General features: G+C 32.8%; 1 protein-coding gene across 3 annotated transcripts in view; it reads left to right on the forward strand.

The window, feature by feature from the left end:
• The window catches only part of LOC118187527 (transmembrane protein 114), a 174,190-nt gene that overhangs the window by 121,618 nt on the left and 25,379 nt on the right, over positions 1 to 27,193 (forward strand). For all 3 annotated transcript variants that reach the window (XM_085818880.1, XM_085818881.1, XM_085818882.1), the window contains exon 3: positions 14,613 to 14,690. In XM_085818880.1, the coding sequence (XP_085675006.1) occupies positions 14,613 to 14,690 (78 nt within the window). The remainder of the gene's footprint in view (positions 1 to 14,612; positions 14,691 to 27,193) is intronic.

The raw sequence follows: 27,193 nt of genomic DNA on the forward strand, positions 1-27,193 counted from the left end.
GTTGAATGTTTATGGCGGGGAAGTTGTTTTTGTTCAAACTGATCTGAGATGAAAAATTCCCTCACTTTGTTTTATTTATAGAAGTTTAGTACTTGCTGCTTCAATTTATGCAATAACGTTGAGCGGAATTATTCTGTCAGTAACATTTAGTGCTATGTTTGAAGCCGTTCTGTAGGCCTTAAACAAGTAGGGAGAAAGTGTAGAGAAAAGCAAAATATCTTTCGCATTCTGTGGATTTATATGGATTTATTGAATCCCTTTAAATGATTCTAGGGTTAGTGATGCTGGTTTCGGCTAGTGTATTTGGATGTAATTATTTTTCCTGTCTCTGCTGTGGTATTTGCAAAAAGATTAGTAATATGATGTGCAACTCACTTAAAGACCAGAGGGAATAACGATTGCTTCCTAATCATCATAAATATTTCACTTACATATTTTATGCTGGATTATTTGTAAGTTTACAAATTCTGGCGTGTTTCTTTTAAACGTTAGTAATATGAGCTTGTCACGTTAAAGGATTTGCTCTATTGCTACAACGGAAATTTCTCAAAATTTTGTGAATGATATTTATAATCTAATTTCGTTTCTATTGCTATAATGCTTAATGTTTCTGCATTTAATAAAGAAAAGACGTATTCAGAAAGCACCAGTTTTTCCCAGTGAATTATACTGTCTGAATATCATCTGCAAATATTTCATTAATTTCTGCTAGAAACTGATTTAAAAGATGTTCCATACTACAGTTTTGGTAGCACAGTGTAATGCTTCATGTAGGTTTAGCTAGAAACATACAACAGTTCATGTCAGCTAATTAGCATATTCAGCTTATATCGGATAATTTGAAATTATGTTTAAAACATATTTGTACATTTTACATTTTGGTTATCATCTTACACAATTTCCTTTGTAGTCCTTATTTCAAATTAAATGTAACCCTGTTAAATAAAAATTATTTTCTGGCTTCTTTGATAAAATAAAATATCATTTTTGACAAGGTATTTCCTTCAAAACATTCTCCAGAAATGCATTCCTCCCACTTGCTGTATGCAGAATATTCTAAGGAAAAATCGCTGTGGGAAAAAGCGCAGAAACGCTGTGCAACTCACCGTATTTCATAAATCGAGAACATAGATATAACTGTCAGTATTCATCAGTTATGTCTACTCGGTCATAAGTTTATTTCAATTAACACCTTTTTTATTACGTCAAAATCTTTCGTATGTTCCTACTCTTTAGTTTACTTCAACAGAATATGTAAATGAGAAGAGTTTTAAATGAGGTGAGAACGGGTAATGCCCACCGGCCGTTAAGAACACTCTACGTATCGTGAGCCAGGGTCCTGAGCTGTTTCTCTTACTTGATGAGACTTTCATTTGCTTTTGAAAACTAAATAATTAGTTCGGGATATCTTACTGGGTTAGGTGCTGATCTAGAATTTGACTTGCAAATTTTACATTATTTGGATTTGCGTATTGTTTGTTGTTTCCGCAAAAAGAGGAAGTAAATTTGTGTTTGTTAATTTTAGTTTTTGAAATTTAAGTCAAAGATACAGTACATTTTGGTTGTTGTTTCTTTTGTAATCTTTTAGCCTTTTTTAATAAAACCCGAAACGGAAATTCGTTTTCAGAATAGAATGTTGTATTCATTTTAGTTTAAGCAAAAATAAGTTTAATCTTATATTTAAATCTTGAAAAGTTTCAATCAAAAACATTGTATGCTGGTAAATTAAACGAACAGCTTTATTTACGGATCACTTTTTCAAAGAACATTGTTTATTCGAAACTATTTAAAAACATAAGATGACTATCTAATACCTCAAAATATTTCTCAATTTAAGTTAAAAAAACTATAATTTTTTTAAATATTTAAAAAGAAAAAAGAATTTCAATGTGATTTTGGCACGCTTTCAGTTTAACACCCGAAAAAAAATTAATCTAAACAGTTACAACAAGTCTAGTAACTTAAGAATTAGACTAGAATACGGAACATAAGAATTCGCATTTAAAATAATCTGTTCAAAATAATAAAACCAAACAGTATTAAAAAATAATGCGGTATCATTTTATCACAAACTTATTCCACATGGAGACTTGCGCACTTTTTTAATAAAGTTTAAAAGAAAGCTTAATTAAAGATGTTGATATAATTCATTTCAATAGATCACTTGCACATACGTCTTTTTTCTCAATTTACAATACTTTCTGTTAAGGCAGACGAAAAACTCACAAACTGAAAATAATAAACACTCTTCCTTCCAGGTATCTAAAAAAAAGGATAAATACGTAAAAATTAACAGAGGCTTTCTAGTTAGAAATTATTATTAAGTTAACTAGAAATTATTATTAATTTTCTAACTTGTTAAGTTAGAAATTGTTGATGTACTATATATATATTGTTGATATACTATATATAAAGATTTAAGTAAACGCAGATGCAGAACATTAACTTAGGAACTGTCGTCGGGAAAGAGTTTCTGCAGTCACTAACACTGTTTTTTCTTTTATGGGATGAAGACTGTTGATTATTTTGAATGGTGACTTTTTGTTTTGGCTTAGTCACCGGAAAGAAATGTTCCTTTATCTTGATCGACCAACACTGTAACAATAAAAAGCTGCCTGTCTGATTTGACAGAAGGTGACATTACAGATAGATTGGCGGTGTGCATGAAAGGGCAGTGTATATGGACCTGCAGCTTCCGCATGAATCGTACACTCGCTCGAAATCATCCTAGTGGATGTGTATGCGTGTTTTGTATTTTTCTTTTCATGTACTAAGAATAGCTTGTCCAAAAAAAGGGTTCTCTGAAAACGTCAAGACTGAAAAGAACAAATGGTATCGCAAGGGGTTGCTATCTGGAAATATGACGGATGTTCTCGTTTCCAGATTTCCGTATTTATCTCACATTACATGTTCCCAAATTAGAAATGATCCTTCAAGAAATAAATCCAGGATCTTTTGTCGAACCTCATAAATAAATGAGCTGATGAGACGAAAAAGAGGAATTAGGGTACTGGATTTCCTGCCTTTTTTGTGTGTTTTTTGTTGTTGTTTTGGTTACGAGTAGAATTTTTACATCGAAAATCTACTATTTCGAATCATTGCAAACATTCATAGAGTTTATATGATGAATGAAAACCAACCTTTCACGAAATGGCCGCATTACCTCTAAGTTAAGCCATAAAATATGCATGGTTTCCTAAAACACTAATATATAAATGATATATAAAAATAAAAAAATAAAGGCGTTGATGACAGATTTACGGAAACTTAAATAGAAAAGTTAACGAATAAAAAGAAAAGAGGATAGGACACCTTAAGAATAAAAAATATACAGTCGTAAAAAAAAAAAAAAAAAAAAAAAAAAAGATGTAAAATGCGGGAAAATGATTATATTGCGAATGTTTTCGCAATTTGCATTTATAATCAGTGTCATTATATGTTGGGGATATGGATTTATTTGTAGATGCAGATAGGCTATAGCAAACAAAAGCTTTCCCATAAACCACAGTATTTTACTGAGCACTGTATAAAAATAACGTGATGAAATCAAAGTCTAAGATTTAAAAAAAAATAAACAACATTGATGGATGATCTAGGTTTGCATTACTTGATGAATCTTGAAAAATGTACCATAATTAAAAAGCTTTCAATAGTCAAGTACATCAGATCCTGTCGCTGTGTTCAAGAATTACTCATGCACAAAGTAAACACAAGCCAGCTTCCTTTATAAGGTCTTCGCAAAGCAATCCTTTCTTTAAGAAAGATCCTTCGTGGTTTCCGTTAAACAACAACATATCTGGAAAATTCCGAAAAATTTAAATGTTTCTAAATAGAAAAGCTGACAGAGTTCAAAATTTTACTTAAATAAGATAATTCAGTTCTCGTTAATACGATCAACAGCCCATATAAAAGTCTCTACCTATCTTTTACAAGAATATCTTTCATTCTATATAGCGACTATTGCTTACCTTCTGTCTTTCCTTAAAGGGTCGTCATAATGTAGTTCGATTACTGAATAATTTTGATCAGTTTGCGGCTATTAGTGACCAGGTAAGACAATGAAAACTGGTATAGTTCCACCCTCCTTTAAATCCCTGAGAAAGATTTGCTGCTCCGGTGGCTCTTAAGGTTTTCTTTGTATGCACATGGATATGAACCAATTTCATTTAGAGACCACTCCACGGAGGCATCCTTCGCTTTACGCAGATTGGCGTTGCATACTTTATCATAGTGGACTGAACTAACGAAAGACCGAACTATCTACACAATTTTTCTGAATGAAAAGCAGAAGCATATAAATTAGCTTCAGGTAGAAGTTTGAATAGTTTTGTTGCATACCTGACAAAAGTTGCAACCAGAAAAAGAAAAACGCAAGGATTTAAAATAAACAATTTTGCCATTATCTTCTGCTCATGCCATAACTAAGCTTAATTTGTGTTTAAAGAATAAGAATGGAAAGAAATCAGGGAAATAACAAATAATATGACGAATAAAATACTTCAAATTAATTAAGTAAATTTAGAAATTTTGCAGAATTTCCTTGCTTCTTATGAACAGAGACTTATACCTGCTCGCTCTCAAAATCGATAGAGCTTTGGTTAAATCTACGCCAAACACAAAGTTATTGCTTAATCATTATGTCAGTAAGAAATTTTATTGCTCTGACAGGTAAAAGAACTCCCGCAGAAATCATTCATCAGTTACGTTGGGAGTGTCTTATCTTCGTTATATTCGGTCTTTGTCATTTGGTGAGTGTTTTGTTTCATCTCTGTTGCTAACATTTGGTTCACAACATGAGGATTACAATCCATTTGGCTAATCGTACATTATGAGTATTAATCCGCAACACCATATGTTAGGGGTTTAAATTCCTACTTTCCGTCTCATGCTACTCATTTAAATCCCTCTCATTTAAATCCTACTACTGTTTTATCAAGAATTTACATTATAACACTGCAAACTTGTAACTCGTTATTATTACTCCACATCATTATTTATTAGCTGTCGAACATTTCTACGCTCCCGTGATAATCTAATTCATCAAGCAAAACTGTTTAGTAGTCTCTATATACAGCACTTTCCTCTTAAATACAGGGTGTTTATAAAGTCCCGGACCCATTTTGATGTTTAATAACTCATAAAATAATGAAGATATAAACAAACTTGTGGCATTTATTGATGGAATAACTTATATATTTTCCTTTTCAGGTTTGAATATCTTTACTATTTTCCAGTCTAAATATCTGTACTTTTCTAAATATCGCCTGCTTATTAATTGCATTTTTCTCTCTTTTGTTTTCGGCATCTTTCTGGAATTTTTAATCGCCATAATGTGCGCATATGGGGATCTGAAAATCCCCATGAATACCGTGAGGCACAAAGGGATTCCCCAAACGTTAATGTGTGGTGTGGACTAATGCACGACCGAGTCATTGGGCCTTTCTTTTCTAAAGAAAAGACGGTCTCATCAGTCATATACTTAGACATGTTGGAAAACTTCGTATTTCCACAACTAGAAGAGCTTCAGCCACGTGTCTTTTAGAAACAAGATGATGCACCACCTCACTGGGGTACCATTGTTCGTAGTTCTTTGAATGACCATTTTGCAGGAAGATGGATTGGGCGAGGAGATCCAATTCCTTGGCCACCCAGATCACCTGATTTAACGCCGCTGGTCTTTTTCCTTTGGTGATTTGTAAAGAACAACGTTTACAGGAGGAGAGTGTCGAACATTGATGACCTAAACGCCAGAATTACAACTGCAATAGCCTCTGTGGATGCCGACATGCTTGTCGGTAACTGGCGTGAAATTGAATATCGACTTGATATTCTCCGTGTGACGAAGGGGGCACACGTGGAAGTTCATTGACAAGGGTCATGAAACGTTTTGAGTCTATCTAACCATTTATGTTATTAATTTCAATCTATCTTTATTATTTTATGAGTTATTAAACATCAAAATAGGTCCGGGACTTTATAAACACCCTGTATATTGTTTAACAAGTCAAATTGTATGTAGTAAGAAATATCATCATTAATATAAATTATTCACTTATGGATTTCAGCAAAAACATACCCAAAAGTGATTTTCATTGTCAGCACGTAGAAATCTCAACATCGCGTAAAGAAACACCAGCAGGCATATAACCACTATCATAGCTATGCTTTGAGCTACGTTATTGGGATGATAACAAAATCGTAATTCATTTCATATCCGATAACGTCCGTAAATGTACTGCATCCAGTATTTGGACTCATCTGTAGCTGAATATAAATTTCCACTGGGTTCCACTTCTTCTCACATTATTGTCAGACCTTCAATACTTTTCATTTCATCTCAGGTTATTGAGTTATAAGGTATTTCTCCTGCTTTCTTAGCGTGCCTTCGTGGTGTAGTGGTCTGCACGCCGGGCTCGTATTCCAGAGGTCCGTGGTTCGATTCCCGGCGAATGCGTTGCTCATTTTTCACTTCTTCCTGTTTCAAATAATAACCTAATGTCTCTACAGTGGCGTCCGAACTAAAAGGGTGCTGGATAATGATTCTCCACACCCAGAAAGGGATGAGTATATAAGGTATTTCTTCTGCCTTCTTAGCGTGCCTTCGTGATGTAGTGGTCTGCACGTTGGGCGCGTATTCCAGAGGTTCGTGGTTGGTTTTCCGGCGAAGGGGTTGCTTCTTTCTGTTTCAAATAATAACTTAACGTCCCTTTAAAATGTCTGGCTGAACAGGTAGAAAAGAAGGAATTCTTAAATTATTGGTTACCTACAAAAAAATTAAGGTCATAAATGTGGGAGTCACCAACGTCCAATGCTGAATTAGAATACCAGGATTATGACGTCATCAGTATAGCATCACCCAGCGCAGTAAGAATCATCCCAGACAGCGCTGAGACCTGGTCGAGAGTGGAGGGCGGACGTGAGCAGACGGCTCATTCGTCTTCAAGAGTTTATGAATTTAGATTGTGCTTTTGATGTTATGCCTTTAGGTGTAAAAGGACTGTTGGTGCATCATTATGTTAATCCTACATACCGTTAACTTCATCTTTATATACTTTTCTTAATTACTTTTATTTCTTCCTATTAAATAAACCATTTAAATATTACTTCGTGCTCTCATGCTGTGAATTAAGTCAAATTCTACAAAAAAATATGGCGACCAATCGTGCGGCCTCGAATTCCAAAATGTGCGAGTAGTAGAACTGTCCTTTGAACTACTGAGTGAAAGTTATTCGATTTATTGGATTACTCGTATAAAGTGTGGATTACCCAATTGACGACGATCATCTGTCGGGTGAGTACAAAACTTTCTTTCCAATATGAAGTTAGTAGAAATTCCAGAATTGGAAGCAGCTTTAAAGAACCGTAAAAGTTCTGAAATCAAAAGTTTGCATAAGCTTATTTTTAATACTGATGGAGATCAAAATAACCGGAAAAGATTACGTGAATTTTCTGGCTTTATATTTAAACCAGATTCTGAAGAATTTAATAAGAAAATAGATGCAGTGCAGAATAGTTTTACTTTGAATGAGTTAATTAAAGTTTGCAATGTACTGTGCATAAATTCAGAAGGTTTAAAAACGGAAGTCGTAACCCGAATTGTCTCTTACCTATGTGATTTATCTGTATTATTTGAAAATGTTTTGCATGAAGAAAATAGTGATATTGAAGATGAAACTATTAATAAAATTTCTGAAGTAATGCTTGATGATAATCAAAGAGACAATCCTGGTTTTAACGAGTCTCAAGTAAATAACAGTATGCAGCTTCCAATTCAAGATCATTTTAAACCTCATCTTAGTTTTTCTGATATTGAAAGTATTGCTAATCCTTTTTCTGGTAATGCATATGAAAATGTTGATAAATGGATTGATGAATTTGAAGATGTTATAAACTCTTTGAAATTGAGTGATTTGCATAAATTAGTTTTTACTAAAAGATCATTAAAAGGTAAAGCGAAACTATTTATTCAGAGTGAACCTAAAGTTAATGACTGGTGCAAGTTAAAAAAGCTTTTGAAATCTGAATATGGTAAAGCTTTTAATTCTGCTGAGTTGCATGAAATGTTATGTAAGCGTAAATTAATGCCTAATGAATCTTTAGATGAGTATTTTTTGAAAATGAAAGAAATGTGTTCGCGAGGTAACATTGAAGATGCTTCATTAATTAAATATGTTATTGATGGTATTTCCGATTCTGTGGTTAGGAAAACTATACTATATGGTTGCGAAACGATAACTGAATTTAAACAAAGGCTTAAAATTTATGATAAAATGAGATCGGACAATGATAAGTTTAAAAATCCGAAACCGAAAGTAGACACTCAAGTTAAAGATAGAAGTAAGCCTGCCTCATCTAACCGAAATCAATCTAACGTTAATAAGGTCAAATGTTTTAATTGCCAGGAATTTGGGCATTATTCTAAGCATTGTGTAAAATGTATAAAATGTAAGAAGTTCGGGCATTATTCAACGAACTGTCCAGAGCAGACCCCCGAGACACATCAAGCAGCTTTATTGCAACGAATTTCCGACAAAAATAGAATTATGAAGACTGTAGAAATAAATAATCATTTAGTTGATAGTTTAGTTGACACTGGTTCAGATGTAACGATATGCAGCGTAGAGTTACACAAGCAGATTGGTTCTCCTAATTTAAATTGTAGCGATATCACATTAAACGGAATTGAATCAAAGCAAACGTACCCCATCGGCTTTTTCATTTCTGATATTTCAATTGATAGTTTTTTACTTCGTACGAAAATTTATGTTGTTAAGTCATTATGTAATCAAATTGTATTAGGTTTGGATGTATTGAATCAGTTTAACTTCTCTTTTACCGAGAATGGCCTTCAAATAATTTCTCATCGGAATAAAAGTAATGTAAACTTGATAACTGCTGAGTCATTTCGAAATTCTAACGTTCGTTGCGTAATGGGAAATTTGAATATTGCTATCTCATTGAAGAATGTTTATGATCCTTCGCAATCGTCTGGCGTCTCTGTTAATGTAAACAAAAGTCCCGAAAGCGGAAGTAGCGCGACGTTTAATTACCTTTCACATATGGTGAATGCTATTTCTGTCAACGAGATTGATTTATCGCATATTTCAAATGCAGAACATAAAGAAAGACTGTGTAATTTAATTAATTCGTACCAGCCTCGGAAAAATAGACAATCTGACTTCAAGATGCAAATAAATTTATGCGATGATATTCCTGTCTGTCAAAATAGAAGATACATGTCTTTTGCGGAACAAAAATTTGTTGACGATCAAATTAAGGAATGGTTGAAAGAGGGCATAATAAAGCCTAGCAATTCTAATTATTCGGCGCATATTGTTTTGTGTAACAAGCGTAATAATTCGAAACGTTTATGTATAGATTATCGGAAATTGAATAAGAAGATTATTAAAGACAAATTTCCACTGCCTTTAATTCCGGAAGTACTTGATCGCTTAGAACAGTCAAAAGTCTTCACGACACTAGATTTGAAAAATGGCTTTTTCCATGTAGACATAGACGAAAATTGCACCAAATATACCGCATTTGTAACACATAATGGTATCTACGAATTTCTTAAAGCTCCTTTTGGTTTATGTATTAGTCCAAATGTTTTTCAAAGGTATATTTATTCAATATTTCGTGACTTGTTAAATGAAGGTGTACTAATTATTTATATGGATGATATAGTCATACCGGCTAATGATGAAGCTGAATGTTTAGACAAATTAGAAAGAGTATTCAAAACTGCTTCGGAGTATGGATTACAAATAAATTTCAAAAAGTGCCAATTCTTAAAACGTAAAATTGAATTTTTGGGACATGTAATTGAAAACGGAACTATTCGACCATCGCCTTCCAAAACTGTTGCTGTTCGAAACTTTCCACAACCGCGTAACTGTAAACAACTACAAAGCGTTTTAGGACTAACGGGATATTTTCGTAAATTCATTCCTCAGTATGCTAAAATAGCTAAACCTCTTAGTGACTTGCTTAGAAAAGGTATTGGTTTTATGTTCGATTCCGAACAACAGGAAGCTTTTTGCAGATTGAAAGAAATTCTCTCTCAGGCACCTGTTCTACACATATTTAGGCAAGGATATCCATTAGAACTTCATACTGATGCTAGTAGTCAAGGCTTTGGTGCGGTATTACTCCAATTGTCTGATGATGGTAATTATCACCCAATCCAGTATATGAGTAAAAAGACTTCACCGCAGCAAGAGAAACTCTGTAGTTACGAATTAGAAGCCCTTGCAGTAATAGAAGCTCTGAAGAAATTTCGAAACTATTTGTTAGGGACTAAATTCAAAATTGTAACTGATTGTAGTGCTTTTCAGAAAACTTTAGATAAGAAAGATTTAACTCCTAAAATTGCGAGATGGGCAATGTTTATTGAAGAATTCGATTACGAAATTGTACATCGTTCAGGAAGCCAAATGAAACATGCTGATGCTTTAAGTAGAAATGCTTTAATTTTAACATCATACACATCCGATGTAACTGAGAAGATTCGGTTAGTACAACAACAGAATGAAGATGAACATGTGAAACTGATCAAGAATTTAGTTGAGAAGGGAGAAGAAAATGGATTCTTCGTGAGAAATGATATTTTGTACAAATTTGAAAATGGTAAAGATCTTCTAGTAGTGCCAGAATCCCTACAGAATGAAATCATACAGAAGGTACATAAAAAAGGTCACTTTGGTGTAGATAGAACTGTGAATGCTGTAGAGCAAGAATTCTATATTCCCAGACTGAAATGCAAAGTTGAAAACGTAATTGCTAACTGTATAGAATGTATACTGTACAACAAGAAGCAAGGAAAAGCAGAAGGATTTCTTCATCCTGTACCGAAAGAAAACGTTCACTTGAGTACGTATCATATCGACTTTATTGGACCTCTTCCATCGACGAACAAGAGATACCAACACATTCTAACTGTTGTCGACGCTTTTACGAAATTTACTTGGTTCTATCCAGTGAAATCACCAACTACGCAAGAAGTTATTTCAAAATTGAAGCAACAACAGACTGTATTTGGAAATCCAGCCAGAATCATTTCAGATCGAGGTAGTGCCTTTACATCGAAAGAATTTTCAGCTTATTGTACTGAAGAAGGAATAGAACATGTCAAAATTACTACCGGTATTCCAAGAGGTAACGGACAAATTGAGCGAATTCATAGAATTTTGATTCCTGTTTTGTCAAAATTATCACATGAAGATTCAACGAAATGGTTTAAGTATGTTCCAGATGTTCAGAGAATAATCAACAGTACGACTACGAGAAGTACGAAATATTCACCGTTTGAGCTTCTCATAGGCACGAAAATGAAGAATAAAGAAGATTTGAGAATTAGTGAGATATTGAATGAAGAATATCTAAAACAATTGATACAAGAACGTGATGAAATGAGAGAAGATGCTAAAAACAACATTTTGAAGATTCAAGAAGAGAATCGAAAACAATTCAACAAGAAACGTAAGAAACCGAAACTATACAAGATTGGCGACTTGGTAGCCATTCAGAGAACTCAATATGGGACTGGTTTGAAACTACGACCTAAGTTTCATGGACCGTATAAAATCATAGCTGTTCGATCAAATGACAGATATGAAGTCGAGAAAGTAGGATGCCATGAAGGACCAAATTTGACATCTACTGCGGCTGACCATATGAAGCCATGGTTAAATTGATTTGATGTTTGTATCAGCTCAAAACCTAAGGACCTGATACTCTTTTTTCTTTTTCTTTTTTTTTTATTATCTTTGCAGGTACATGATAGTGATGTCCATTCAACAGACATCGAGGACGATGCCTCTTCAAGCTGGCCGAAGCTGTGGGAGTCACCAACGTCCAATGCTGAATTAGAATACCAGGATTATGACGTCATCAGTATAGCATCACCCAGCGCAGTAAGAATCATCCCAGACAGCGCTGAGACCTGGTCGAGAGTGGAGGGCGGACGTGAGCAGACGGCTCATTCGTCTTCAAGAGTTTATGAATTCAGATTGTGCTTTTGATGTTATGCCTTTAGGTGTAAAAGGACTGTTGGTGCATCATTATGTTAATCCTACATACCGTTAACTTCATCTTTATATACTTTTCTTAATTACTTTTATTTCTTCCTATTAAATAAACCATTTAAATATTACTTCGTGCTCTCATGCTGTGAATTAAGTCAAATTCTACATAAATACACTAGTGTGCAAATCTTAAGCAAATTTATTTTTCGACGTATAACCATGAAATTGTGGAAAAGAACATTTTGTGATCAATAAAGTAAAAGGTCAATTCAGTAGAAAGGTAATGCATATGCAAGTTAAATGTAATGTCTGTGTGTAACTTAAACCTGTTAATAAATACTTGCTATACTATACCGGATTCTTCTATGACCCTATCTAAAACTACCTCCCTTCACATTTGTAAATTTACTACAAATATTACGCTGATTCTTGTTGTTTGACTTCTTCAATAATCATTATTCCGAGTGTTATTTTAACCTAAATTTTAAGAACTATTACTTAAATTTTTTACGATGGTATTTTTTAAACAATTAATTGAAATTTTTCATTAGCTGTAGGAACCTGGAAAAAAAAAAAAAAAAAAAAAAAAGAGAGAGAGAATAGAATATGCACAATCAAAAAGTCTATTGACAATACGAGAAAAATATCAAATGTAGCGATTCACTCTAATAAAAATGCCAGGCAATCTTCAAGAGAACAAACGGTGATTAAAGTTAGTTTTGAAACAAGTTTTAAGATAAGTCGTAATAAATTGTTTCACAACTATCAAATGCATAAATTCATTTTGCTAAGTTGTCCTACAAGACAGACTATTTTGTTACTGAAGAAATTCAGAATTACATTTAAGGATTAGCAAAACTGTTCATCAGCTTGTTAAAAATAAGCATAAAGAAAACATTCTTTTTAATTGAAAATTTTAAAGTACTGTTGCATGCGTACGTGTTTATAAAAGATTAAATGCACACTGGTCCGATGATAAGACAATAAAATTTATTTTTATCAAATGAAACTACTTCAGAATATTGGAACTTTCCGCAAAAATAATCGTGCAGGTGTTCACAGTACCACACAGTACAATTAGTAGTTACATTTCAAACTACTATGAGCGCTAAACACAAGGGCAAGTAAAGCTCACCTAAAGAGAAAGCTAACTGGGAGATATCTCAATTCACGGTGAACTAACAACTCGCAACAACAATAACTGAGAGCAGATTCTGTCTCCGGCATTATACAATTTTCAACCCTGCCGCCGATATATCTCCAGCACTTTACTAAAAAGCAATATGAGGGTCGAATTACGGTTGCAGCTAATATGGTGATCGATTACATCTATCCAGTTACAAAATGCACTACCGTGACACAAAGACTAGACCAAAAATGTTGCCAAATCGTTGCCAAGTCTGGCGAATTTTGGCGACAAATTAAGTCGCCAAAGCCATTGTCAGCTTAGCATTTCCTTACGTCAGTATCTAGTGAAGCAGTATCTTTTAAACAGTATCTAGTGAAGAATAATTATATGAATTATAAAATTATTAAAATAATGACAATATTCCAATCTTATTAAACGAAACATGACGCTCGTAACTGCAAGTTCTAGCCTCATTTTAACATCCAAAATACTTGGTGTATAATGCATATGATTAAATGTTAAATATTTGTATTTTATAGAGAATAAATACGAGAAAACTTTTCCTGCCTACATTTTGGTAAATTATAGATGTTTCCTTATCATGAAATGGGTAGCCTGTATATTGCTGATGGTAAAATGAATGTTGTTCAGCATCACTTGTAGAAGCTATATTTTCTGCAATTAAGAACATGTTCAAAAAAATCAGTTTCAGCTTTCAGAACAGCAGCCTGCGAGAAATACACTTTAATTAGATTCGGAGGCTGCAGTAATTGTTTTATCGTTAACTTAAGATCTTGAATGAAAATGTACGCAAAGTATTACAGTAAGTTTAATTGAGACCAAAATTTCATCCTCCTGTGATCTAAAAGCAGACGATGAGTTTGAAAACGCTTTGAATATCATATCTGAAGAATGGTCTTAAAAATTAAAATTAAAGGCTTTCAATTAAGGGTAAATTGCCTGTTTTCAAAAGGAACTAAATTTTGTTGAATTATTTTAGTTTCATTTAAAAATGGCTCTTACACCCAACTTCGTTCTACAATCACTGTAGTTTACAAGAAATGTAAAGAATGCTTATGTCAAAATACACCTTTTCTTTTGATCAACGGCATGTAGAACGAACACAATTTTATATAATGCTAATATTTCGCAAAACATTTCCAATTTATTGCCGCCAAATTCGCTATTACATATTCTGTTTGAAAGATTCTAAACCTTTTAAAATATTCATATTTATCAAAAGTAAACTCACTCGGGATATTACCATACTTTTCTTTTAGTCGTATTTGTAATTAGTTATTTTGAAATAGAATGTTTTCTGGCTTAATATGTTTGAAAAATTTGATTTGAGATATAATGATCATGTTATTGGTATTATTGCTATTGTTTCTCGATACGCTTTCTGATTGTCTGCAAGTATAACTAGAGAATTAATCTTCATTCGTCGTTCATTTCAGGGACATGTCATAATCACAGACTCTTTCCTTCAGAAGAATTCCTAGAGAAGAATCCAGAGGTGGACAGAACAATTTTAGGTAAGACTTTATAGTTTGCTTGATTCTTATTAAAAAAATACTAAAGTTTAGATTCCGAGTTTTTGAACTGTATTTCTTCTTAAGTGAGTATACTGATGAACTCAATTTAATTGTACAAGTGTAAGTATTATGCTCATTTTCTTTAACCCGGGTGCCCCATATACGCATTCCCTAAGAACGTCTCTTACAGCCGTGCGTCCCAACCACGCGTCACTAGAGATTGCACTCAGAGGACGGGTGGTGCGTATACGCATTTTAAGCTGGAAAGTTTTTCTGAATTCCACTAGATGACATCCTATGTCCATTACTTTTCAAATGAACACAGTTTTAGGTTCTTGACCTTAAGTTTGATATATTCTGCCTGACTTTTATATTATTTTACTCATAAACTGTTGCGGGGAGGCGGAGGGAAAGCGTAAACAGAGGTGGGCCTTTTAAATCGCCGCGTGCTAATATAAACATTCGCGTGTTTGATATATATCCAATTCCTTTTTTTATTCTATTTCCCCACCTACTATGTACGGTCTTTTAGGGTTACTTATGTGGAGTTCTGTTACGTTTTGCATTGCATTCAGATACATTTCCGTTTCTTCTCTTTTTATTTCTAAAAGCCTCACCTCCAGTCAATTATGGCCGGAAGGCGCTATTTATCAGATGAAGAATACCCTCGTATGGTTAAAGAACCATTTACTAACGCAGATGAGAGCGATTATTCCTTTTCTAAAGCGTTAGAAAGTGATACTTTTTTCTAAGAGTTGGAAAGTGATACTTCCACGTGTTTCGAGATTTACCCCACTCAATCTTCATTTTAAATTTTGTTACTTCATACTGTAAATAGTCATGTGTTGTTTTATTAATTTTAAACTTTATAGATGGATTTTATCAATTAAAACTTTGGGATAATTTGAATAGCGCTTCCGAAAATTATTTTACAAGGTAAGCAAATTTTTAAGTATGTTTTCATGTAAAATAAAGAAAAAAAAAAACGTTATTAAGTACTAATTTTAACATATATAAGAGCTCAAGTAATAATCTAAAATGATACCAAAAATTACGATGTTAGAAGTGAAACTTTTTATTTTTCCTGATTTTTTTTATAAAATTAGGCTTAGCGATGCAAAACCTCCGGCCTGTACGGTGACTGCCATTCATTCCCTTCCGTGCCGCACTAACGTCTTAAACAAAGGTGCGCCGGTGCGAATAAAAAATACTAAAATTTAGATTCCGAGTTTTTGAACTGTATTTCTTTCTTAAGTGACTTTACTGATGAACTCAATTTAATTGTACAAGTGTAAGTAAGATGCTCGTTTTCTTTAAAACGTCTTGTGTACTACAGGAAACATAAAAATGTGCCATAATGATGCAGAAGCCAAGAAATATTTTAATGGTAAACTAAATAAACATTATTTTTTGAATTTTTATCATTCATCTGAATTTTTTTTAAATAATATATTATCAATGGCAAATAAATTTGAACTGAATCAGTTCTGATACATAAAAATAAGAAAGCCATTATTTTTTTTTCAAAAAAGGATTAGTTATTTCTGGGGAAAAAAGTAGCTATTCAAGGCAGCCTTTAACTTTGGGAATATGATTTAACATCACAGTTCATTAACTCGATTCCAATCTTAAGCCCCAAAAGGACGTTTTGGAAACAAGTAATCTGTTAGAAAAACAAATTTGATAAAAATAGCATATGAAGTAAAAGGTGTTAGGGTTTGTCGTGCAACTAAAATGAAATGAATTTTACGATTTGTGTCTTTCTGATCTGTGCAATTTACGACCTGATACTGATTAGCTTCGATGAATGGGTCTGCAAATGCCAGAGAGAGTGTTTCTTGCGAGTGTTTCTCATTTTATTTCCCAGAGGAGAATACCAGAAAATTTTAGATGAAAAGGTACGCAAAATCCGAGCAACATTTGTCCTGCTTGGACCCAAATGTGAAGATGGTGTTATGGCTTGAATAAAGACTTTTTTCGACCACTGAATGTCAATGCGAAAAATAATAGAGGCACATTACTTTTGTAAACGATAAGTTGCAACAGGCTGAAGTAGAAAATTTTTTCGATCTGTTTTGACGCAATGTAAACGCTGCTGATGAGATATTCGACTTTTTATATTAGATTGTGGTATTCGAATTAATTCGTTTTAAAGTTAAATGTTGATTTTTGATAGAATTACTACAGAACCACTACATATAGAATTTTAGAATGGCCAATCGTAAATAGAATTAACGTAGAATTTTGAAGATATGCCGATCCATTAGTGCTCAGATGGCCATGTTCTCTAATTCGAAAGCAGCTGTCGAAATTATTGAATTTGTCGAAACTCTCTCTTAAAAATGGTTTATGGTATATGATTAAAGAGATTACGTTGTAGTGGATGTCTAGTTATTTTGAGATCAATGTGTTTCAAACAACATTTTAGACTAAATAAGAAACCCTCTTAACAGTTAGGTTTTAGAATTTAAGCGGTTGGCAAGAACAAAATATTGAAAATTAGCAAAAGTTAAGCGTATTTGTGAACGGTTAGTAAATCTGCTTTGCTTTCCGGATGATTACTTCGTGATTATATTCATCATATATTCATCGTTTATTATCGTTGCGGTTTAAGTATTACAATTATTATGCACTTTTTGTTTTGTCGTCGTTTTGTCTGTAAAAATGTTTTGAATTTTTGAATAGCTGAGATAAGATTCTTATAAACGGGTTGCAGAAAATTCCGAATATATAAATAAATATATATATATATATATATATATGTATAATTTCACCCATAAACTTCTTAAAAATGGGTAAGAATAATACATTTAATATTAGAGCAAAAGGTTTTTCAAATAGATAAAAAATTATATAATTTAATTTTTTTCGTCTCCTAAACACTTTATCAAAATGTTCAATTTTGGAATTTTACTTATTTAACTAATTAATTTAAGAATAGTTTTAAAATTTAACATTGATGCAATTCTTGAAATGTTATAAAACCGGAATTAGATAAAACTATACTTTGTAACACGATACGAATGATTTTAATCGGATGATTAAAACCTATTATTTAAATAATGATTTTAATCAAAGATTAAGTAATAGTTTAATTAATCAAACAATGATTTCCAGACGGTTGATCACAAGTAATGAACAGTCTGCGTATGAGTTTGTAGAATAACTGGAAGTGTAGTTGAATCTATTGACCATTAAACATCATATAGAAGTTAATATTTACTTATCCTTATTGCTGAGGCCATCAAAAGGTTTAAAAGAAATTTAAATGTAAAATTTAGTTTTCCGTCAGTAATGCAGCAAATAAGGCAAAAATGAGAAAAGAATCAAAAAAAAAATTATAGCTTGCCGTTGTTTATGCCTTATATATTATGGTTTTGTCACATATACTTAATTTATTGGCTAAAGATATAGATATATAAAATGTTTTTTAACATGTAAATCAAGTCGGAAATGTTTTCGAAATCACCATTTATTTGGATCTCTTACTTGGTTTGATGCCAGTATTATTTACTTCGAATAAAGTCCTGAAGGATAACTGAAGCATTGTTCAAGCTGCTAAAGTTTGCTAAGATCTCAAAAACAGCTTAAAAACTTGAATGAAGTACACATAAAATTATATAAAACAAAATATGAACAACATGGTTTTAGCATGAATATAAAGCAGATGCCTTATTAGCACCTGAAAAGGAACATTTATTCGAATTAATAAAGTAATACACATACTTTTTTACGGCATTACATTGAAATTTCTTAGTCATCTGCAGACTCTCTGCAGAACTCCTTTCGGAAACTACACATTCAAGTCAGTGATTCTACTTGAATAGTGGAAATGAGAAAGAGAATGTACAGTAAAAAACTAGATATCATTAAAATGTTATCCACTTCCAGAAAAGAACAGCTTATGTTTTGCCTGTCATGTGTGTGCGAGAGTGAGTCTCAATAGCCATGTTTACAGAAAATACGAGCTGTAGGTATTTGTGTTTTTGAGCATGGGGTAAGAGAGATTAGATTTGACTTGGTTGCATGGGGTGAGAGAATGAGTTCTAGTTGTTGGTTATGGTAACAATGGCGTCTTCAGAGTCAAAACTAAGATTATTATAAGTTATAATGAATTTTGCTTTCTTTATCCCCTCTCGCTTCCGTCGAAGTACTATCCACTGAATCCTCGTAAGATAGTATCATGAAAAAAACTGTGTTGCATTGCTGGGGTGCAGGATATTGGCATCCAAATTAAGAGAGCGGTACTGGATCATTTCGTCCAAGCGAAATATAAGATCTTGCTTGAGTCGGATGTGTCGTTTGCAGAAGATTCACTACCAAAGCTTTATCCAAACTTCCTATACAGTAACCCCTCGATAGAGTAAGGGATCTAGCATTTTTCAAAACAACTGGATTCGATCTCTGTGGCTGTGTGCTTCTGAGACCAAAGGGAAGACCTTCAATAGTCTTGTTCACTTGCGCCGTGTACAGGGCGGTTAACCTGTAACCTATGACCTCTCTGAGTACCGAAGTTTTTCTGCAAGCTCTGAAATGGTTCATTTCTAGACAGGCCGTCCTTCGACCATGTATTCCTATAAAGAAACCAAATTTACCGGGGTGTATTTGTAAATAGTAAACGAAATTCGGAAATTCTCGAAACAAGAATGTTGGAGGCGCACCCCTGTAAAATTGAATCCTGCAGTCGTGGCATCTCGTGAATTTACTTCCCACTATTATTGGCATTGCGGTTAGTGAGAGTGCTCCAAATTTCTGATAATTTTCCGGAAGAGTGGCCATGTTTCAGTTCCAAAAGTTCAAGTTTAGGAAAAGAGCTCCAACCCTTTTCGCGGCATATAAATAAGTGGAGATTTTATATTATTGTAGATGTGCATAATTTGTAATAACTTTAATATAACTGTAGATAGAATGGAGCCTAGCAAAATATTAGAGTTTAATAAGCACTTGCAAAAAATGTAGTTCGTGAAATTTCGAAACCATAATGATGCATGAGCACACCGTTCAAATTGAAATGATTTATTAATCACACAAACAAACGCGAACAAAATCTGTTTGGAGAAATCAATAAACATTTTTAAGAGAGGTACGCTTAATGAAAGAGTTAAAAGCTATCATTCGATGAGAAGCGGTGCTGAGAAATAAATGGTGTATGAAGCAGAAAATGACTTCCGTGTTTTGAATCAGATGATGATGGTCGCTTAGTATAATGAACTGCAAACTTTTCTGATGGTGTATATTTGCATTAATAATACGTACCTCTTAATAAAAATAACGTTCATCTGTAAAATTTGGCAATTAGCTGGGAAATTTGACTGGGCGTCTAACTACATAAATCTAAAAGAAATGTTTTGCATAAGTATTAACTGATGCTGGTTAAGTGTTTATACACAGCTCAGCTTTACATTTTCGAATGCTGAAGCTATAGCTATTGAAAAGACTTTGGAAGAAGGTATCGTTATTTTATTGAACGAAAAGTGGTAATGACTTGCATAGAGTTACAGGAGAATAATTAAAGATCATCTTTTGTTTGCTCCTTAAGCACATCTACATCTTTATTTCACCTTGCTGTTAACAATTCTTGAAATGTCTTAAGCCATTACATTTTAATTTTTGAAAAGGTAAATTATTTCCCTGACAAAGAATGTCACCTAAACCTTGTCCCTAAAATATGCCTCATATATATATACGACACAGAACGAAAACATAGCGCTGCATCAAAAATTTATTTGCATGAGTTATTTTTAGCTTCAAAACGTCGATATTCGTCAGTGTAACTTACTGGTTTAACCAAAAATGTTCATATTAATGCCAACAAGCTCAGTATTTTTCAAAGCATCGTTCCTTAAAATTGCAAAAAATTCAATTTGGTAAAATACTGTTGTCATGAATGGTTACGTAAGTAATTAAAGCAAAGAATGTAAGATAATTTGTCTGTGAATGGTTGCTTTTATACTGGACATTTTTGACTAAGAGATTTTTATTAAATTTAGTCTTGAAAGAAACTAAGAAAATTAAAAAAGCGCTATCCACGCTAAGTAATATTTATATCAGGGAAGGTGGTTTTTTCTTAAATTATTTTTGTGCACAATTAAATGACCAGAGTAATTGAAGTTTTTTTGAATAAGGGGCAACAAATTTGACATTATTTTTAAATAATTCCTATTTTTCTATCTTTTTGTGAAATTAACTCTAAGCACAGTTTAATCCTAAGATTTTAACTTCACAAAAAGTAGTAAACTATAGAGTTAAAGTTTCCCCTTTCCTTAACCTTTAAAAAATTATTTGTAAGCACCTTTGTATCATGCATAATGGTTGTCAACCGTTAATTATTTATCCCTGCGTTCTGAATATCAGAAATTACTGCACTGCAAATTTTTTATTTTATGCAGTATAGCACAACGTAAATTTTTAATGCAGGAAGAGTGTAAAATTACCTTGTTCAAATCAACTGGATTTCGATGCACAGCTAAATTGTCTTTTTCCAGTCTCTCGTGCAATGAAACCGCATCACATAGAAGAAGTGATATGAGAAAACTGCTGTCACAAAAACAGTTGAAGCTATTTTTAAGTAATACATGATTATGTAGGAAGGTGGTTTCTCATAGTTACAATTTAGACCTTCTGCGCAGTTATTTGCCTAAGAAAGATTATGTCTAGTATAACTATTTCTTATATTCTTAAAATGTTTGGTTATTTCTAGAGGAGGTTGTCGACAAAATGGTCTTCATACGAGGTTTTACTTCCTTTATTTTGAATGATAAAATAATAATTAGGAAAACCATTATTAGTTAAATGTATCATTAGCTAAAATAAAAGTGAATTACAGGAACTATTAAAAACTTTTTACCAGTTTAGAATAAAAATTAAAAATTGAATAATGTCTCGGTAAAAAGAGCGGTTAAAATTTACAGTAACGGTAATAGTAATATTTTCTTATTAGATTATCTCTGAAATACTGTGGAATTCTGGAAGTTTCGATTACTACTCCTTATGTTGACTGAAGATAATAATAATAGTAGTTATAACTGAAAGTACTATTTTAAAGTTTAGACCCACAAGGACGTTTGTTATCGTTTTGTTATAAATTGTTGCTGGTTGTTATAAGTGTATTTTTCATTCCATTTATTATAAGAGGCTGAATGTAAAATGAAGGATTTCTTCATGTATCTACCACTACTAACTTTTTCTAGACGATACAGATCTGAACATCTGTGAACAACAGCCATCCAGAATCATGACATTAATTAGTGACAACATTTTATGTGTGTTTAAAAAATCGTGGCCTCGTTTCTCCAGATCAAATAATGCTTAGAATCATTTTGTAGAGGGAATCTGGTGTCGTTTCTGTAAACAATACACACTTTCATTGATTCCATTAGTTTTAGTCCAACTACCAAGAAACCTTGCCAAATTTAAAGGTTCACTCCTCCATCGTGTGAAAAGCGTAATGCATATGCATTCAGCAAATCAGGTGGCATAAACATCTACTTCACGAAGTCTCCGGTTAACAGCTAAGATTTATACTGACTGTCTCTTTGTCAAATCGAAACTGCAGATGGTTCAGGGTAGACATTATGTTTTTTAAGTGATAATAGAGATAATATTGGGATTGTTAACCGTAGAACTTCTATCATCTATTGTCAGCTGAGATGTTTAGCATTTCTTCTAAACTCTCAACACTAGAACTCATATATATATAATCAACTTTTTTGGTTATATATGAGTTTATTATATTATATTTTTTGGTTATATATAGTGATTTTGGTTCGATTCTGTGTATTAATATGTACTTTTGTGTTCAATGATGTTCAATAACAATAAAGTTCGAAACAGCGGATATGCCTGGAAATGATATTTTATCAGTTCATTGGCTAAGTTCTAAAAAGGCCATATGCATGAAAAGAAAAGCTTGCACTTATTTTTGATATCAGCGTTGTTTTACAAACTACGTACAAGTAGCTTTTGTTTTACAACCATTCGATTTACAACGATTGAAATTTATGGCGATTTAGTATTTAAATAAAAATAATTAATAAATACGTAAGAATTAAAGTACGTAAGAAAAGTTAAAAAGCATTGAACTGTTGGGAGAAAATCTAGCCATAAATAATGACGGTCACATTTCACGAATAAATTAGAGAGTAATGACCAGAAGTATAAAACCTGATGACATTGTAGGGATTATGTTAATTTTATTAACAGTTAAATTTTGAGTTAAACTTCCTTTCCTTTCGATTCTTACTTCAACTTACCACTTCCGGCCAGAACGTAGTTTTAGAATCACGTCTGAATGCTAATGAGGAAGAGCGGTATATAAACGCGAAGTTCTACAGTCTTAGTGAGAGAGATACCAAATATTCTGGCTGCACGCGTCCGACGTTTTAGGCTACTTTCTCTTAAACTAATAGTACGCTCGGCCGTACTTTACGCCTTTGATAGCTTCACACTCAATTAGTGTTAAGGGGCCAACTGTGTTAGAATTTTGATAGCTACGGCTATATCTTAGTTTAGTTTAATTCTTAGTCTTTTAAGTTCAAGCCTAAGTGTCGGCTTTATTGTACAACTCCAAGACGGAGTTTTGTTAAACTTTAATTGGAATAATAAAGGGTTATTTCGCCCTTCTTACTTGTTGTTTCCTGTACACGAACTTAAGCGATTATTCGCTTACTAGTTATTAAGATTCTTCACTTCGAACAGTGGAGAATTACACAGTGGAGAATCGTACAAACTTAAAGTTTCTTTGCACACTTTAAAAACTGAAGAGTCTATAATTGACAATATTTATAATAGAATTCTCCCTTCGTCACCTGATGATCCTCAGTCTGGTTTCTCATAGATGAATGCAGCCCATCTTCGTGCCACTAAAGCGGCATCAGCCTATTTTTAAAACAACATATATGCAGTAGCGCTATATAAATAACAGTGTGCCTTCGGTTTTAGATATAATTGCTATTTATTGCTTTCATTTTATATAATAGGAAATTAAATATTTTATGTTATCATTAGTTATAAAAAGATTGTATTAATATGGTTTAGATTTAAAAGCAGTGTATTTTTAAATGTGTCATTTCCAGTATACATTGTATAAAGGATTTATTTTACGCAGATTCGATTTACGATGCTACTGTAGGAAAGGTAACACGCACAACGAAGGATTGCAGTGATTTAGGTTTAGAGACTTTTTAATATAACATAAATTTTACAAATTTCCAAACAATTTAAATATGTTTTTGCATTTTTTTTCAGTTTAGGCTTAGTAACATGAAAGTAAACCTAGCACAGATATTGGTATTTTGACTATTTTAGTAACTGCCTAATTAAGTGTGACATACACGTTAAGTGATAACAACATATCACGTTTTAACAATGTTGTTGCCGCCAGCTACTTCAATCTATATTCGCTATGTTATCGTCACGGATATTGCTTGATAGAGTTGTTCTCATACGATCAATTGAAGGTAGTAAATATTAAATGAATAGAATTGATGCATGGATAATAACATAAAGGCTACAGACATAAGTAATCTTTATTATATGAAACTTTGTTTTAGTTTATTATTCATTTATTTATTGTTAATTTAAAATATTTTACTAACTACCATTGTTAGAAGCTTAGACTATGCTCAAAACACTCAATAAACTATATTCTTTTAACGGAACATTTTCTATTTAAAAGCATCCAAAGAAAACACTTTGATTATTCATTGATAGTTGTGCACTGAAAGTTCTGTTCCTTATTCTGTAATATCAATTAATTTTCCCCTGTATTATGAGACTAACTGACCAAAACTGCGAGTTACTCTTTAATAACTGAAGGAAAGTAATGCAGATAATGAGTTATGAGTAATATAATTGAAAATTATTTCATTTAACAGTTTACAGATGGAATAATAACTTAACTTCTATTCCAATTTAACTTAAGTCAGTGGTCTCAAACTGAAGCAATTTACTTGACCCACGAGTACATTTCAGTTAGCATTTGTTGTTAATACAGTGCTTATAGTTTTAGAGCGGTGGCAGTCGGTTCTGCCTTAAGGCTATTTTTAAACTTTCGCTGTGCTTATCGGCGTTTTATGCTTGGAAATTAACAATTTCATGGAAACATGTAATTCACTGGATGATTTTATGTTCCCAAATAATAATGAAAATTAATAGAAAATCCACTAATGAAACGCAAATATAGTGTAGGTTCAAACTCATTTTCTTTCAAATTATAAAATAAAGAAAAGCAGATACTAACAAACTAACTACTAGTAAAAGAAACGGTAACTGGTAAACTATTAAATTGTCAAATATCTCATTCAGTACTGTATTTCGTCATTAACTTGCTATTAATGGGATAATTGGCTATTAATATTCTCTGTCAACTCACTAAAATTTGGCACACATTCTGATACTCGACATGCCAACACCATTGTGTTTTTCATATTTTCTGCAAACAACATATTTTTATACTTGCTTTTTACTGATTTAAATTGTGAAGAAGTCTTTTCATGGAGCCTGATAACAAAACAATCTTAGAATCTTCTTTTAAATTTTGAGTTAAGTGCTTAGACGAATTATACTCTAGAACAAACTTTGGGTCTAGAATGAGAGTAAATGCAGAAAAATGTTGATAGTCTTTCTCCAAAAAGATGTTCCTTCCACAAGTCGATTTTAACAAACAGATACTGAGCTGAACATTTCAGATACGCTGTTTCCTTTTCATTGTAACATCGTATTTACGTGGCTGAGTTTTGCGGTGATATCGTTTAAAAATGCTAAATGAACAAGCCACTTGATGTCATCCAGATTTTGGTCATAACTGTCTTTGGATATGAGAAAATTTTTAATCTCCAGCAGCATTCCAACAAATATTGTTAAAAACGTTTCGTCGACTGAGCTATCTTACTTTTACAGACAAATTATGTTACTATACTCGCTATCTGGCTCATTAAGTAAAGCAAAAAGTCGGTTATTCAAAAGCCATTCCTCTGGCAAAATGTACAGTGCCTACAATTACAGTCATTACGTGATTGATGTTGAGGTTTCTAGTGGCGATATTTTCTTGATGAATAAACAGTGGTGTGAATTAAACTTGGGAAATGTGTCATCGTACTTATACCGCCCAGTAACGACGAATTTTTTTCAGGTACATTCTAATTCAGGAAACTATTATCGAAGATCAGAAGTTACGCTTCAGCAAAAGATCGTTTGTCAGACGCGTAAGTAGCTGGCACAGCTTGTGTTAAAGCAGGCTGTCTAATCTTAATCCGTTTCGCAGATAAAACCCGGAAACTGGGTAGAGTAAACATACGAGTAGGTGAACACAAATGTAACGGTACCTAAAATTAGTATTGTGGGCTTCTAGGTGTCCACGAGCCACCGGTTGGACACCACTGTTTAGAAACGATGAGATATGGATTAAACTTATGCGCACGATGGTTGTTGAATGGACGAGAGATAGAACGGATAGATTAGGGCTTTATCTTTGTCACTGTATTGCTTGTATGCTAAGCTACGTGGCTGTTGTAAAGTGGGAGAGCTTCCCACGCCAACATAGTTAGTAAATTTAGTTGGCTAGCTAACAGTTGATGGTGGTCCATTATTCTGGTGTTTCCAGCTTCTTCTACAGAAATGTTACTTCTGATGTAACTTTATCATAAATCAATCACTAGATGTTTGTTTGGTTCCAATTCATGTAGCTATATAGGCAAACTAACGTGACGTAACTATATAAGCAAACTAACTAACGTAGAAACGTATTAGATACTTTCTTTGGAATTTTGTATAGATTTTAAAGCTGCTTCTGAATGAATTAAAAATGCAGTTTTTCCAAGTACCAAACTTTTAGATTTCAGATAAAAAATAAGTATAAATTTTATCTTTTCTTTGCATATCACAATTTGTATTTTTTTATGTATTTTTTATACATATATTACAAATAAAAATTAAAACGTTATTAAAAATTTTTGGTTTTTTTTAAAAAAATAATTTTTATCAAAAACACTTTTCCTTTGGCGAAAGAAAAAAGAAAGACAGATCACCTGTTGTCAGTTCGTGTATCCGGCTCTCATGTGATTTGAGTCTGAGGCTGCTATTTTAATTAATTAATCAATCTGCTCAAACAACTACAACTACCTACTAATAGCCGCCGTAAATTCAGAAATAACGCTTATAAAGATTTCTTTAGGCGAGCTTTCGCAGCAGGAATGAGGAATGAGTAACAACACATGTCGTCTGGGTTAGTTACACTGTGACTTACATAGCTGGAAACTAAAACTTTTGCTGTCCCCAAAGATTGACCGGACTTGACCTCTTTAGATTTGTGTGCACGATTTACAAAAACGATAGAATTAGGTCCCACCAGTAATGCTTCTAATCGTATGGAATGAGATAAGACCTACAAATGGCACTCACATAGAGGTTTACTTAAACTATTTAAGTTCTTTCCATGTATATAAACTACAATGCAATAAACTCATTTAATTTAGGATATACATGTCTTTTTCATTAATTAATTC

Source organism: Stegodyphus dumicola, chromosome 6 (assembly GCF_044657685.1).
Source record: "Stegodyphus dumicola isolate Sdum_Otavi_A_Nest chromosome 6, ASM4465768v1".
NCBI lineage: Eukaryota > Metazoa > Arthropoda > Arachnida > Araneae > Eresidae > Stegodyphus > Stegodyphus dumicola.